General features: G+C 42.3%; 1 protein-coding gene across 1 annotated transcript in view; it reads right to left on the reverse strand.

Annotated features, from left to right (window-relative positions):
- Nucleotides 1-14,693, reverse strand: part of LOC102180841 (multidrug resistance-associated protein 4-like) — a 169,069-nt gene that overhangs the window by 102,194 nt on the left and 52,182 nt on the right. The window contains exons 12-13 of the mRNA XM_018056301.1: nucleotides 10,810-10,904; nucleotides 10,503-10,589 (exon numbers count right to left, since the gene is read on the reverse strand). Coding sequence (XP_017911790.1) covers nucleotides 10,503-10,589; nucleotides 10,810-10,904 — 182 coding nt within the window. The remainder of the gene's footprint in view (nucleotides 1-10,502; nucleotides 10,590-10,809; nucleotides 10,905-14,693) is intronic.

Consider the following 14,693-nt stretch of genomic DNA (forward strand, 5'->3'; position numbering starts at 1 on the left):
AAAGTACATTCATGCAGGTGTTTCAGATTGGAAACTTATATTTTGAAAACAGAGACAAAGACCACACACCAGTCAAAGATCTGCAGTTTAAATATCAAATCAATAACAAAAATTAAATAAACATAAATCAATTAATCCAAATAGCTTCTTAAACCTATCAGGAACAAATTTGAACCTAATTCTGCTTAAAAAATTCTAAAAAGTGCTCCAATAAAGGAGACACCAAGAGCTAAGTTTTTTTTCCTAAAACTAGGCTTAACAATTATTTACATGTTTCATAAAGAAAAATAATTGAGTAATACTGAAATTCTAAAACTTGACTGAACTAAAACACTATTTTATCACTATGCAGAAATGGGAGGACAGGGATCTATGTCATATAGAAATGTGTACATTCTTGGACAGCTTTCTAGGTGATTATTTATAATGAATGATGTACGTATTAGCAACAAAAATTAATAGATTCTTGGTAACCTTTGCCAGAGTGCATTTTCAAGGCACTTTTTCCCAAAGAATATTAGCTAGAAAATGAATGCCAGTGTGGCCTCCATCAGTCTCTATAACATTCTCAGTTTCAACCAGGAGGCAAGCCTTCTTTCATTAGGACTGAATACCTTACAAATATAAAAATAAAAGAATAGAATCCAAACGGCCCAAATCACAGTGGAAACCACCCAAGAGCTCAGAGCGCATGCCAGTTTTCTATATCCAAGACCCCCCTCACTATTCAACCTTAAATTTTATTCACAGTAAAAAAAAAAAAAAAAAAAAAAAGCTTCTACATTTTAAATTCAGACCCCTAGGGAGTTAGCCCCAATCTCATCCCACAGGGTCCACAACCCGTCAAGGGAAACAAATAGCTGGGTCCAGGGCCCCAGTGACCACAGGCAGGGCTCCAGGCAGGTACTCTGGGAGCCCGAGCCCCTGGCAGAGTAAATCTCAGGAACCTGGGTCAGAGCTCAGACTGTGAGTGAGTCAGATGGAGAGTCTGTAGGAAGCAGACTGCAGCTCAGTCCCTCTCAAGAGCCTATGACATCAGACGAGTGACTAAACCTCAGTTTCTTCATCTCAGAACAAGGCAATGACAGCTCATCCACACGTTCTGAGAAATCAAACCACCAATACACTCAGTAAACATCAGACCCCTTCTATGCTCCTCTCTAACCCACAAGTGGTCCTGTGCTTTAGACTCAGGACAGAAAAGTCCTAAGGGGACCCTCTGGACACTGAGTCTATGATCACAAGCAAGACTCCGGGGTGTAGACACATACACCATCGCCTCATTAAGTCCAAAAGGATTTATTTTTACCTTTTGACAATGTTTGCTTTGTGTTCATACTTAAGTTTCTTGACTGTTATCTTTTCAAACTTAGTACTAAAGTATTTAAATGGAGTTTGTCTCCTTAATTCATAATTACCTGCCAATAGTCCCTGAAGACAGATGTTAACCAAATGTGAAGGGCTGTTATGTCCAAGGTGGACCAACCCGAAGTTTTAAGATATTTTCTTCCTCACATTCCATCACAGATGAGGTAATATAAATTATTACAATGACGTGATCACTTGATGGCTTTGAATTTTTCCTAAATAATGCTTTTATCCAATCACTAGGTAAATACACTATTTTCCAAGTTTTTAGAGGAAAGATTTCCAAGTCATGCCATACAAATGATTGAGTCAACAACCAGTTGTATAACAGTTATTCCTATATAAAAGCTGTGTTAATCCTATAATCCCACATATAATCCTATATAAGGGCTGTAAGAGAGGACACATCCCATGGTTGAGGGGATACAAATAAAACTGAGAGAGTCCCCACCTCCTTTCATTCAATCAGCACAGGTGTGTTGAAGAGCCAGGCACTGTCCTAAGGCAAGACAGCAGATGATACTCTGCACTAGGTACACAGGGACACACAGAGTGAGAGTAGAAAATGCACTATTGCACTGTGACACGTTCTATGAAGGAAAAGCACAGGGTGCTGCTGTCTTAGATGTGGAGACACAGGAGCCCTGAGACTATCTGGGGAAATATCCTGGAAGAAGACACAGAAGGTGCAGGGGTCTTGGAACAGAACATGCTGGGCTGAGGCACCTCCTTGCATTCACAGCTTAGGAGGGGTTGGGGAGATGGCTCATAAATGGTCAAGTGCACCCACTGAGGGCTGTGGGAAGACAAGGATCACAGGCTCCCCCTGGAGGAACAGGAGGGATTGGCAGATTCCATCTTCCACCTTCCTTCTGTGTCCTGGCACTCTGCTCCCTGGCTCTGAGATAGAGGGACCAGTATTACAGACAGATGGGGGTTGAGAAAGAACCCCCACAAAGCCAGCACAGCTAGACCTTGAGTTGGTGTGGGTTTCCAGTGACGAGCTGGAAAGACTGATGGGAGCAGATGGCAAAGAAGCCTGTTCTCTGTTTAAGGACCTGGAGCTGCATCCTGAATGTGAGGGGTGGAGGGGGCTCTGTGAAGGGCTAGAGCAGGAGAGTGAGCTGTGTAGACAGTAGTATGGGAATCTGATCAGGACAGACATGAAGAGCTGATGACACAGGAGGAGTGGGCCTGGGATGTGGGGCTGACCCAGGACAGGATCCATAGCATGATGACTCCATCAATTCCCCTATGACCTCTCACCTTCTGTAGGTGATAGAACCCACTTAGTGCAAACAACATAAAACTCCCCAAGATACACTCACAAACCTCAATGACCTTGGAGATGATTCATGACTGTAGGAAACTGCTAATGGCAAGTAGAAGTGTGATTCACCCACTTTTAATACAAAACACTCCCCATGACAAAGTCTCCATACGACCACCATCTCTCACAGCATATGTTTCATCCAATTCTCTAACTTGAGAACACTCTCCAGTTGCTGCTGAGTGATTTCCTAAATTTCTTTCATGCCCTCTGCTCTAAGTCACCCTAAAGGAAAGTACAACTTTCCAAAATTTAACCAGGAAGAAATAGAAAATCTTAACAGACCCATCACGAGCATGGAAATTGAAACTGTAATCAGAAATCTTCCAATAAACAAAAGCCCAGAACGGCTTCACAGCTGAATTCTAACAAAAATGTAGAGAAGAACTAACACCTATCCTACTCAAACTCTTCCAGAAAAATTGCAGAGGAAGGTAAACGTCCAAACTCATTCTATGAGGCCACCATTACCCTAACACCAACACTTGACAAAGATGCCACAAAAAAAGAAAGCTACAGGCCAATATCACTGATGAATATAGATGCAAAAATCCTTAACAAAATTCTAGCAAACAGAATCCAACAACATATTAAAAAGATCATACATCGTGACCAAGTGGGCTTTATCCCAGGGATGCAAAGATTCTTCAATATCTGCAAATCAAACAATGTAATACATCACATTAACAAATTGAAAAATAAAAGCCATATGATTACCTCAATAGATTCAGAGAAAGCCTTTGACAAAATTCAACATCCACTTATGATAAAAACCCTCCAGAAAGCAGGAATGGAAGGAACATACCTCAACATAATAAAAGCTTTATGTGACAAACCCTCAGCAAACATTATCCTCAATGGTGAGAAATTGAAAGCATTTCCCCTAAAGTCAGGAACAAGACAAGGGTGCTCATTCTCACCACTATGATTCAACATAGTTTTGGAAGTTTTGGCTACAGCAATCAGAGCAGAAAAAGAAATAAAAGGAATCCAAATTGGAAAAGAAGAAGTAAAACTCTCACTGTTTGCAGAGGACATGATCTTCTACATAGAAAACCCTAAAGACTTTAGCAGAAAATTAGTAGAGCTAATCAATGAATATAGTAAAGTTGCAGGATATAAAATTAACACATAGAAATCTCTTGCATTCCTATACACTAACAATGAGAAAATAGAAACGTAAATTAAGGAAACAATTCCATTCACCTTTCCAACGAAAAGAATAAAATACTTAGGAATATATCTACCTAAAGAAACTAAGACCTATATATAGAAAACTATAAAACACTAATGAAAGAAATCAAAGAGGACACTAATAGATGGAGAAATATACCATGTTCATGGATCAGAAGAATCAATATAGTGAAAATGAATATACTACACAAAGCAACCTACAGATTCAGTGCAATCCCTATCAAGCTACCAGCGGTATTTTTCACAGAGCTAGAACAAATAATTTCACAATTTGTATGGAAATACAAAAAACCTCGAATAGCCAAAGCAATCTTGAGAAAGAAGAATGGAACTGGAGGAATCAACCTGCCTGACTTCAGGATCTACTACAAAGCCACAGTCATCAAGACAGTATGGTACTGGCACAAAGACAGAAATATGGATCAATGGAACAAAATAGAAAGCCCAGAGATAAATCCATGCACCTATGGACACCTTATCTTTGACAAAGGAGGCAAGAATATACAATGGACAAAAGACAATCTGTTTAACAAGTGGTGCTGGGAAAACTGGTCAACCACTTGTAAAAGAATGAAACTAGAACACTTTCTAACACCATACACAAAAATAAACTCCAAATGGATTAAAGATCTAAACATTAAACCAGAAACTATAAAACTCCTAGAGGGGAACATAGGCAAAACACTCTCCGACATAAATCACAGCAGGATCCTCTATGACTCACCTCCCAGAATATTGGAAATAAAAGCAAAAATAAACAAATGGGGCCTAATTAAAATTAAAAGCTTCTGCACAACAAAGGAAACTATAAGCAAGGTGAAAAGACAGCCTTCAGAATGGGAGAAAATAATAGCAAATGAAGCAACTGACAAACAACTAATCTCAAAAATATACAAGCAACTCCTGCAGCTCAATTCCAGAAAAATAAAAGACCCAATCAAAAAGTGGGCCAAAGAACTAAACAGACATTTCTCCAAGGAAGATAAACAGATGGCTAACAAACACATGAAAAGATGCTCAACATCACTCATTATCAGAGAAATGCAAATCAAAATCACAATGAGGTACCATTTCACGCCAGTCAGAATGGCTGTGATCCAAAAGTCTACAAGCAATAAATGCTGGAGAGGGTGTGGAGAAAAGGGAACCCTCTTACACTGTTGGTGGGAATGCAAACTAGTACAGCCACTATGGAGAACAGTGTGGAGATTCCTTAAAAACTGGAAATAGAACTGCCATATGACCCAGCAATCCCACTGCTGGGCATACACACTGAGCAAATGAGAATTGGAAGAGACACGTGTACCCCAGTGTTCATCACAGCACTGTTTATAATAGCCAGGACATGGAAGCAACCTAGATGTCCATCAACAGATGAATGGATAAGAAAGCTGTGGTACATATACACAATTGAGTATTACTCAGCTATTAAAAAGAATACACTTGAACAGTTCTAATGAGATGGATGAAACTGGAGCCGATTTATACAGAGTGAAGTAAGCCAGAAAGAAAAACACCAATACAGTATACTAACACATATATATGGAATTTAAAAAGAAGGTAACGATAACCCTGTATACGAGACAGCAAAAGAGAACAGTCTTTTGGACTCTGTGGGAGAGGGCGAGGGCAGGGTGATTTGGAAGAATGGCATTGAAACATGTAAAATATCATATGTGAAATGAATCGCCAGTCCAGATTTGATGCATGATACAGGGTGCTCAGGGTTGGTGCACTGGGATAACCCAGAGGGATGGTATGGGGAGGGAGGTGGGAGAGGGGTTCAGGATGGGGAACACATGTACACTCATGGTGGATTCAAGTCAATATATGGCAAAACCAATACAATATTGTAAAGTAAAATAAATTAATTAATTTTTGAAAAAGTCACCCTAAAGGATGTGGTTCTGATCAGCAGACAACAATCTTAATCTTGATTCTATCAAGTATATATCCAAAGTGGTACACCCAAAATATTTGAGAGAATTTTACAAATATCTCCAGTGTTCAAAAAAGAACTCAGGAGAACTTCTGTGATCAGTACACTGTACTTGGCACTAAAATGCCTGCTCTCCCCTCCCTGTGACATGGATGCAACTGCCAGTAGAAACTATTCCTGCCCTGGTGAGGAACTTGTGCAGATGCTCTCAAGACAGGGTAACAGACATTTGTAAGTCCGGGGTGGGGTGCTGAGAACAAGGAGCCTGATATTCTCAGGATGCCGGGAAGGTGGGGGTAGTGAATCCCTGCACAGCTCTAGCTCCTGTCATTCAACTCACAGCAAGACACAAGGCACTTCTCTAAGGGAAAATTCATCAAGTCATGATCAGGAGATGGTGGGAAAGGGGAGTCAGATCAGGGAGCTAGGAACCATGCCATGTATCAGCTGGCCTGCTCACTCATGTTCTGAAAGATTTGGTGATACTATACAGTTTTTTTTTTTAACTGTGGTAAAATATACCTAACATGAAATTTACCATTTCTGCCATTTTAAGCATACAGCTCAGTGGCATTAAGTACATTCACACTGTTGTGCAGCCATCACCACCATCCATCTCTATGACTCTTTCATCACCCCAGTACAGAGCACCTTTTACATTCGGGCAAGTTTTACTAAAGACTAACGACCCCTGCTTATTGGACATGGAATCCCAGCTTCTCCTGTCCAGAGCTCAGAACTCCTCATACTTCTCTCTCACACATATGCTAACTCTGCTGAAGTCTCTACTTTGCTATTCTGGGCCTGTTGTACATCAATCATGTCCCCTAGATTCACTTGCTGACATCTTAGTTATTAGTACCTTGGAATTTGGTGACAGAGACCTTAAAAAAGTAATCATTACCCTTAGTTATACTGCTGCTGCTGCTAAGTCACTTCAGTTGTGTCTGACTCTGTGCAACCCCATAGCCGGCAGCCCACCAGGCTCCGCCGTCCCTGGGATTCTCCAGGCAAGAACACTGGAGTGGGTTGCCATTTCCTTCTCCAATGCATGAAAGTGAAAAGTGAAAGTGAAGTCACTCAGTCATGTCCGACTCTTCATGATCCCTTGGACTGTAGCCTACCAGGCCCCTCTGTCCATGGGATTTTCCAGGCAAGAGTATTGGGTGGGTTGCCATTCCCTTCTCTGTTAGTTATACTGGACCTAATCTAATCTGACTGATGAAGAGGAGACTAAAACATAAGGACAGAGACACAAGCATGTAAATCAATGAAGTTAGAACACACCCTCCCACCATGCACTTAATAAACTAAAAATGGCTTGAAATTTTAATCATAAGATGTGACACCATAAAAATCCTAGTAGAGATTATAGGCAAAACATTCTCTGACTTAAATTGTACCAATGTTTTCTTAGATCAGTCTCTGAAGGCAATAGAAATATAAATAACAATATACAAATGGGGGTTTCCCTGATAGTTCAGTGGTAAAGAATCCACCTGTCAAAGTGGGAGACATAGGATCCATCCCTGGTTCAGGAAGATCCCACATGCGCAAAGCAACTAAGCTCATGCACCACAACTACTGAGCCTGCGCTTTGGAGCCCAGGAGCTGCAACTACTGAGCCCACATACCCTAGAGCCTGTGCTCTGCAACAAGAGAAGCCATCACCATGAGAAGCCCATGCACTGCAACTAGAGGGTAGCACCTGTTCATCAAACTAGAGAAAAACCTCCACAGCAACAAAGACCCAGAGGATTCATAAATAATTATTAAAAAAATAAAAAATGCATGAATGGGACCTAATCAAACTTACAAGCTTTTGCACAGCAAAGGAAACTATAAACAAAATGGAGAGACAACCTACAGAATGGAAGAAAATATTTCCAAATGATGTGACCAACAGGGCTTAATTTCCAAAATATACAAACAGCTCATACAATTCAACAACAACAAATCCAATCAAAAAATGGGCAGAATATCTAAATAGACATTTCTCCAAAGGACATATACAGATGGCCAACTCACAAATGAAAAGAAGCTCACCATTGTGAATTATTAGAGAAATGCAAATCAAAACTACAATGAGGTATCACTCACACCAGTCAGAATGACCATCATTAAAATAACAATGACTGAGAAGGTATGGAGTAAAGGGAACCCTCTTACACTGCTGGTGGGAATATAAATTGCTGTAGACACTATGGAAAACAGCCTGGAGGTTCCTCAAAAAACTAAAAATAGAATTACCTTATAGTCCAGTAATCCTACTCCTGGGCATATATCTGGATGAAAGTATAAACCACATGTACCCCTATATTCATAGCAACACTATTCACAACAGTCAAAACACAGAAACAACCTAAATGTGCATTCACAAATAAATGGATGTTGTACATAGAAACAATGCAATTCTGCTCAGCCATCGAAAAAGAAAAAAATAATGCCATTTGCAGAAACATGGATGGACCTGGAGATTATCACACTAAGTAAAGAAAGTCAGAAAGAGAAAGACAACTATCATATATCACTTACATGTGGAATCTAAAATATGGCAAAAATGAACTTATCTACAAAACAGAAACAGACTCACAGACATAGTGAACAGACTTGCAGTTGCATGGGTGGAGCCAGTGCAGGAGGGATGGACTGAGAATTTAGGGTTCAGTCAAGTTCAGTTCAGTTCAGTCGCTCAGTTGTGTCCATTCTTTGCGACCCCATGAATTGCAGCACGCCAGGACTCCCTGTCGATCACCATCTCCCGGAGTTCACTCAGACTCGCGTCCATCGAGTCAGTGATGCCATCCAGCCATCTCATCCTCGGTCGTCCCCTTCTCCTCCTGCCTCCAATCCCTCCCAGCATCAGAGTCTTTTCCAATGAGTCAACTCTTCTCATGAGGTGGCCAAAGTACTGGAGCTTCAGCTTTAGCATCATTCCTTCCAAAGGAATCCCAGGGCTGAGCTCCTTCAGAATGGACTGGTTGGATCTCCTTACAGTCCAAGGGACTCTCAAGAGTCTTCTCCAACACCACAGTTCAAACGCATCAATTCTTCGGCGCTCAGCCGTCTTCACAGTCCAACTCTCACATCCATACATGACCACAGGAAAAACCATAGCCTTGACTAGACGGACCTTAGTCAGCAAAGTAATGTCTCTGCTTTTGAATATACTATCTAGGTTGGTCATAACTTTTCTTCCAAGGAGTAAACATCTTTTAATTTAGGGTTAGCAGATACAAATTATTATGTATAGAATGGATAAACAAGGTTCTACAGTATAACACAGTGAACTATATCTAATATCCTGAGAGAGACCATAATGGAAAAGAATATTTAAAAGAACGTATGTATGTATATGGGCTTCCCACGTGCCTCAGTGGGTAAAGAAGCTGCCTGCAATGCCGGAGATGCAGGAGACACAGGTTCGATCCCTGGGTAGGGAATATCCCCTGGAGGTAGGCATGGCAACCCACTTCAGTATTCTTGCCTGGAGAACCCTATGGACAGAGGAATCTGGTGGGCTACAGTTCATAGGTTTGCAAAGAGTTGGACAGGACTGAAGCAACTGAGCATGCATGCACATGTATGTATATAACTGAGTAATTTTGTCATACAGAGAAATTAGCACAATATTATAAATCAATTACATTTCAATAAAAACTTCTTTAAAAAAAGGACAGAGATACAGGGGTGCACGAGGACAGAGGGAAGCCCATGTGAGGACATTGTGGGGTGGATGCCATCAGTAGCCAAGGAAAGTGGTCTCAGCAGAAACCAAACCTGCCCACACCTTGAACTTCCAGCTTTGAAAACTGTGAGAAAATTAATTTCTATTCTTTTAAGTACCCCCAGCTGTGACTGTTCTTGCCTGGAGAATCCCAGGGAGGGGGAGCCTGGTGGGCTGCCGTCTCTGGGGTCGCAAAGAGTCAGACACAACTGAAGCGACTTAGCAGCAGCAGCAGTGGCAGCAGTTGTGACAACGTATATAGACTGAATGTTTTTGTCCTCAAAATACATACATTGAAATCTAATCCCCACTTTCAAGGTACTAGAGTATAGCCATTGGGGGGTGACCAGGTCTTGGGGATGGAGCCTGTCTGAAATGGATTAGTGTCCTTATAAAAGGGACCCACACTGCTCCTTCATCCCTGCCACAACTTGAAGACATAGGAACTGGACCCTCACCAGACATTGAATCTTTTGGCACCCTGATCTTAGACTTTCTCAGCCTCTAGAACTGATAGAGATAAACTTCACTTCTAATGTACCTTCAACACATGATGGAGGAAAAGAACTGGCAGCAAATTACCAGGTTACCAAGTCCTACTCTCTGATTTAAAAATGTTACATCAGCCTTCTTATGCCTGAGGTGTGGATCCATCAACTGCAAGTTGCAGGGGGAAATTTGCCATCTATTCCTCACTCCCTAAAGCACAGACTCCATTGTCCTCCACATCCTGGAAGCACCTTCTGTATCTTCCTGTCCTGACCTCATCAGGAGGAAAACTTTCTTTACGACGGATCTTCTGTGGAGGGAAGGGAGGGGATAGAAGGACACGAGGGCAGAGTTAGCTGAGTCTCCTGGAGCACAAAGGCTTTCCTGAGCTCTCTTCCCTGATCTCTACAGGGTTCCTAGAAAGAAGAAATGACAGAAAACAAAACCAAACTCACTGTTCGAACAAGTGCCGGCTGACTCCTGCGTCCACTGTGCTGAGCGGATCGTCCAGGAGGTAGATGTCTGCATCCTGATACACGGCTCTAGAAAATAGAGAGATGTCAGGAGAGGACACTTCACACTCTTTGGGTCTCATCGCTGAATCATGATGGCATCCAACAACTCCAGGTTCCTTCTACAAGCCCAGGGAAAGGACCAAGACCCTGCTTCACACGGGCCCACCCAGTGAGCGGGGTCTGCGTGCTCACATCCACTGGGAGCCATCGAGGAGGAGGGGCGGATGGCAACTGAAATCCCATTTACCTGGCAAGGCTGACCCGGGCTTTCTGCCCTTCACTCAGTGGGGTTCCTCCATCTCCTGTCACAGTTAGATCTCCTCTGTTCAATTTCTGCAAATCCTATACGGAGAAAAAAAAGCAAAAAAAGAAAAAGATGTAAAATGTGTTCTCCTCCTGCCACCTTAACCTTTTAGTATCAGTTCTTCAAACAAGCGTTTAATCAACAGCAATGGGCTTATTTCACAGTGATGAAACTGTAACCTGGAAAATTAAAAAACCTCTCAGGGCTTTTCATTCGTTTCTATTCTGTATTTTTTCAAAGCATTTATGCATTTGACCATTTTAAAATACATTTTTTTCAGGATTGATTACACTCCAGGCATTGTTCTGGGCACAGTGAATTCAGCCATGATGCAACAGAGCCCCTAGAGTTTCTCTCCACAGTGGGAGTTGGACACAATGGAAAAGTAACCTCAGTGGAAGTACTGAGGACAAGAAGGAAAAAGTAAGCCAGCTCAAGGGGTTGGAGAGTGAAGGAGGGAAGTGAGTCCACACTGGGGTGTGAGCGCTCTGCTTAGAGTGGGGTAAGCAGATCTGGGTTGGGTGGGGGCGGGGGGGGGTGGCGCTCAGGCAGACCTGGAGAGGCTGCTCCTCACAGAGGGAGGGGCAGGTGCAGGGGCCATGGGGAGATGCCCCAGGGGTTCAGGACAAGGAGGCAGGAGAGCAGAGTGAGAATGAGAGTGAGGGCAGAGACAGAGCAGGAGGAGCCTGGGGGCACTCCAGTAATAGGAGGAGGGGGAGGGGAAGATTGACATGGTCTGAGGTTTATAAGACATCACTCCTGTGCTTTGCAGAAAACAGACAGCAAGGTGGCAGCAGGGGGAGGGGGCAGATGGAGGGTGAGGGTGGATACAAGTGAGGAGGCAACTAGAATAATCTATGGAGCAGTGGGAATAGAGAGACACACTTCAGACACACTTGGAAGTCAGAGTCTGTAAGACCTGCTGACAGGATGGGTGTGGGCTATAAGAGAAGAGAACTGTGGTGTTTGGGGTGAGGATGGGGAAGAACAGGGTCTCCATTTACTGAGTTGGGGGAGATGGTGGAGGCAGGGAGACTTGGCTTGTGGACAAGCTGAGATGACCTCTTGATGATGTCATGGTACAGCTGGGCATGCAGATGTGAACATCTGTGCTGGGGACAGAGGTGTGAGAGCTGGTGGCCCAGGCTGGTGAAGGCACAGGATTTACTGTTTCTTAAATTACCACTTTTGCTGATCTTGGTCTCTGCCTCCCACTTTCAGAGAAGGGATAACACCTGACCAATGTCTTCACAGTGATACTTAAAGGGTGACAGACAAGGTCTGCACAAGAAATGGGGACAGAAAGAGCAGGCTGGACAGGAAACCAAAAGGAAAGAAATGGTGTGCTCAACGGGCACCAGCAGATCAGCTGGACTAAGTAGATGCTTGTCTGTGAAAGCAGGAAAAACTCAAAGTTAAGAAGGATATGAAGTTTTGACTTGAGGATCTGGGAATCTATCATAAGTTATATTTGAATATTATTTAAGAAGTAAATAGACAAATTAGTCTATTTTCCCAAGAGTATCTGGGGAAATAAAATTTTTTTTAAAAAAGGTGACAACAATATCCTCCAAATGACAAGATAACAATCAAGTTTAAGTTACACAGCTATCATATTAGAAATCGTTGAATTATCTACTAAATCCTTCAGGCATCAACCTAAGATACACAGCAGTACCTTTCTGCAGATGATGCGCTCAATTATCTGTCTCTACTTTAGCAAATTTGGGGAGAAAGCAGGTGGTACGCTGGTGTTTCCATAATAAACAAGTCCTTTGATCTCCCTAAGTCTCACTTTCCTCTTTACAGAATGCGCTACAGAAACAAGAGTCACTAAACTCAAGGATGCTGTGAGAATCTAAGTATAAACACCCTTAATAAATGGAAAAAGGATAGGAATTGATTATTACTTGCTACTTGTGGCTGATGCCTATTCTCCCATCAAACCAACAGTGGGACCACATTCATAGCGTGGATCATAACATGTAGAGCACATGACCATAAAGAGAAGAAAGATAGTGTCTCCATCATAAGCCTCCATGACAGCCACAATGACACACAGACAAACACAGGTTCCCTGCTCACTCAAAGATTAACTGGGGCATATCCAATGAAAGGCAGCAATTGCTCTGTCATGAAAATTCATCATTATTTCATCTTCTTTCTTTGTTGAGTTCAGAAGTTATTACTAGCCCTTGCTTTGGTTTTCATGAACAATAATGAGCCATTTTAAGAAAGGTTCCCAGCCACATGCACACACACAAACACACACATACACACACCTACAGGTACTGGCTTATGTTTCACTGTTGAAGTCCTTGCAAACTGTTTCACTTAGCCTTTATGCTTTAATTCTATGTTGTTTCATTTTGTTTCTCAAAATAGTAACATGTCATTGCACAGCAATCTTAACCATGTTCTAGAAAAGGAACCTAAACCCACTCAGAACAGTTAAGGCATAAGAAATAGGCTTCCTCTGAGTCTGGTAACAGGACTGCAAGTATGTTGTTGACTCTGACAATTATTTATGTACCAGCCCCAAATGGGAAAACCATTTCAGAGAAATTGATGCAAAATCCAAGTCAGGCTAATTTTCCAGCCATCATTTTCTGATTAGGGTAAAGGGAAAAGCCTGACTTCAGTATATACTACAATTCTTCCCACTGACAGGAAGGTGTTCTTATTCACATTATTTTCCTTTAAGTTAAATTTCACCAATTCTCATTGAACAGCAGACACACACACTAGAGGCAAACTAGGAAATGGTGATGCTGGTTTGACACCATCCATCCAGAAGCACATCAAGGGTCCTTCAGCAACAGCAGAGACATAGAGTAGAAGCACCACAGAGCAGACTGCTGAAATGGTAAATGTAGGCCAGACGTGAGGCCCTGGCAGAGGAGGGCTGGATTCTAGAGTCAAGCAGCAGTAGCCCTGCCTTCCTTCACAGCTTTTCTTCCATGTGGAATTGCCCTTCCTCTCATGTCAATATCCTGTCCATCTTTCCAGGCTCAGCCCAAACACACTCTGCCATGAAACCATCCTGGACTCATCTCTTCCTGCTGAGTTCCTGAGGCTCTCTTTACATCTCTCATCTCTCATGAAGGACCATCTTATTCTGCTCCATCATTTGTACACGTGTACATGGCTTCTCTCAGCTCCTGGGGTGCTGGGAGCCAGCCTGGGGAATCCCACCCATGGCAAAGGTCATGAGGAAAGGGGCCTGATATACACAAAGGCGGGATCAGGCCTCAGGGGCCCCTGTGAACTTTCTCAAGCATCTACCCCCAAAACCAGAGTCTGCCTGCTTTACTGTGTTATGTTTTCTACCTACTCTTCTGACATGACAGGCGGGCTGTCCCCTACCACCTTCCTCTAAGGAGTTAACTTGGAGCTCCAGTTAATAAGTCTCCTGGGCATAACAAGAGTAGTTCAGTCCAAAAACTCTTCTGATGTCTCTCTAGCCTGCCTGACAAGTTTGTCCGGCCTCTTACAAACCACACGTAATTGTTCACAGCCTCCCAACTGTGAGAGGCATGAGATGTTCTGAACTTTCTAAATACAGAGTCTTTTGAGAAGACAGAAATTATTAGTGTAGTATTAGTGGGTTGATAGAAATATACCGGTGGAGGGTTTTATCGTTGAGCCAATATTTGCTGCTAAGTTTCCATATCCCTTGTCCCTTATATACATTAATTAACTGGATTTGGGAAAAATAAGTAATAATCTTTGATATTAATCACATTAGACCTTAGGCTAGTAAATTATTTTCTTGATTATAACCCACTGAACCTTTGCTCTATAGGAATGCAACTTTATCTGATGCC

The sequence above is a fragment of the Capra hircus genome, chromosome 12, assembly GCF_001704415.2.
Source record: "Capra hircus breed San Clemente chromosome 12, ASM170441v1, whole genome shotgun sequence".
Lineage (NCBI taxonomy): Eukaryota > Metazoa > Chordata > Mammalia > Artiodactyla > Bovidae > Capra > Capra hircus.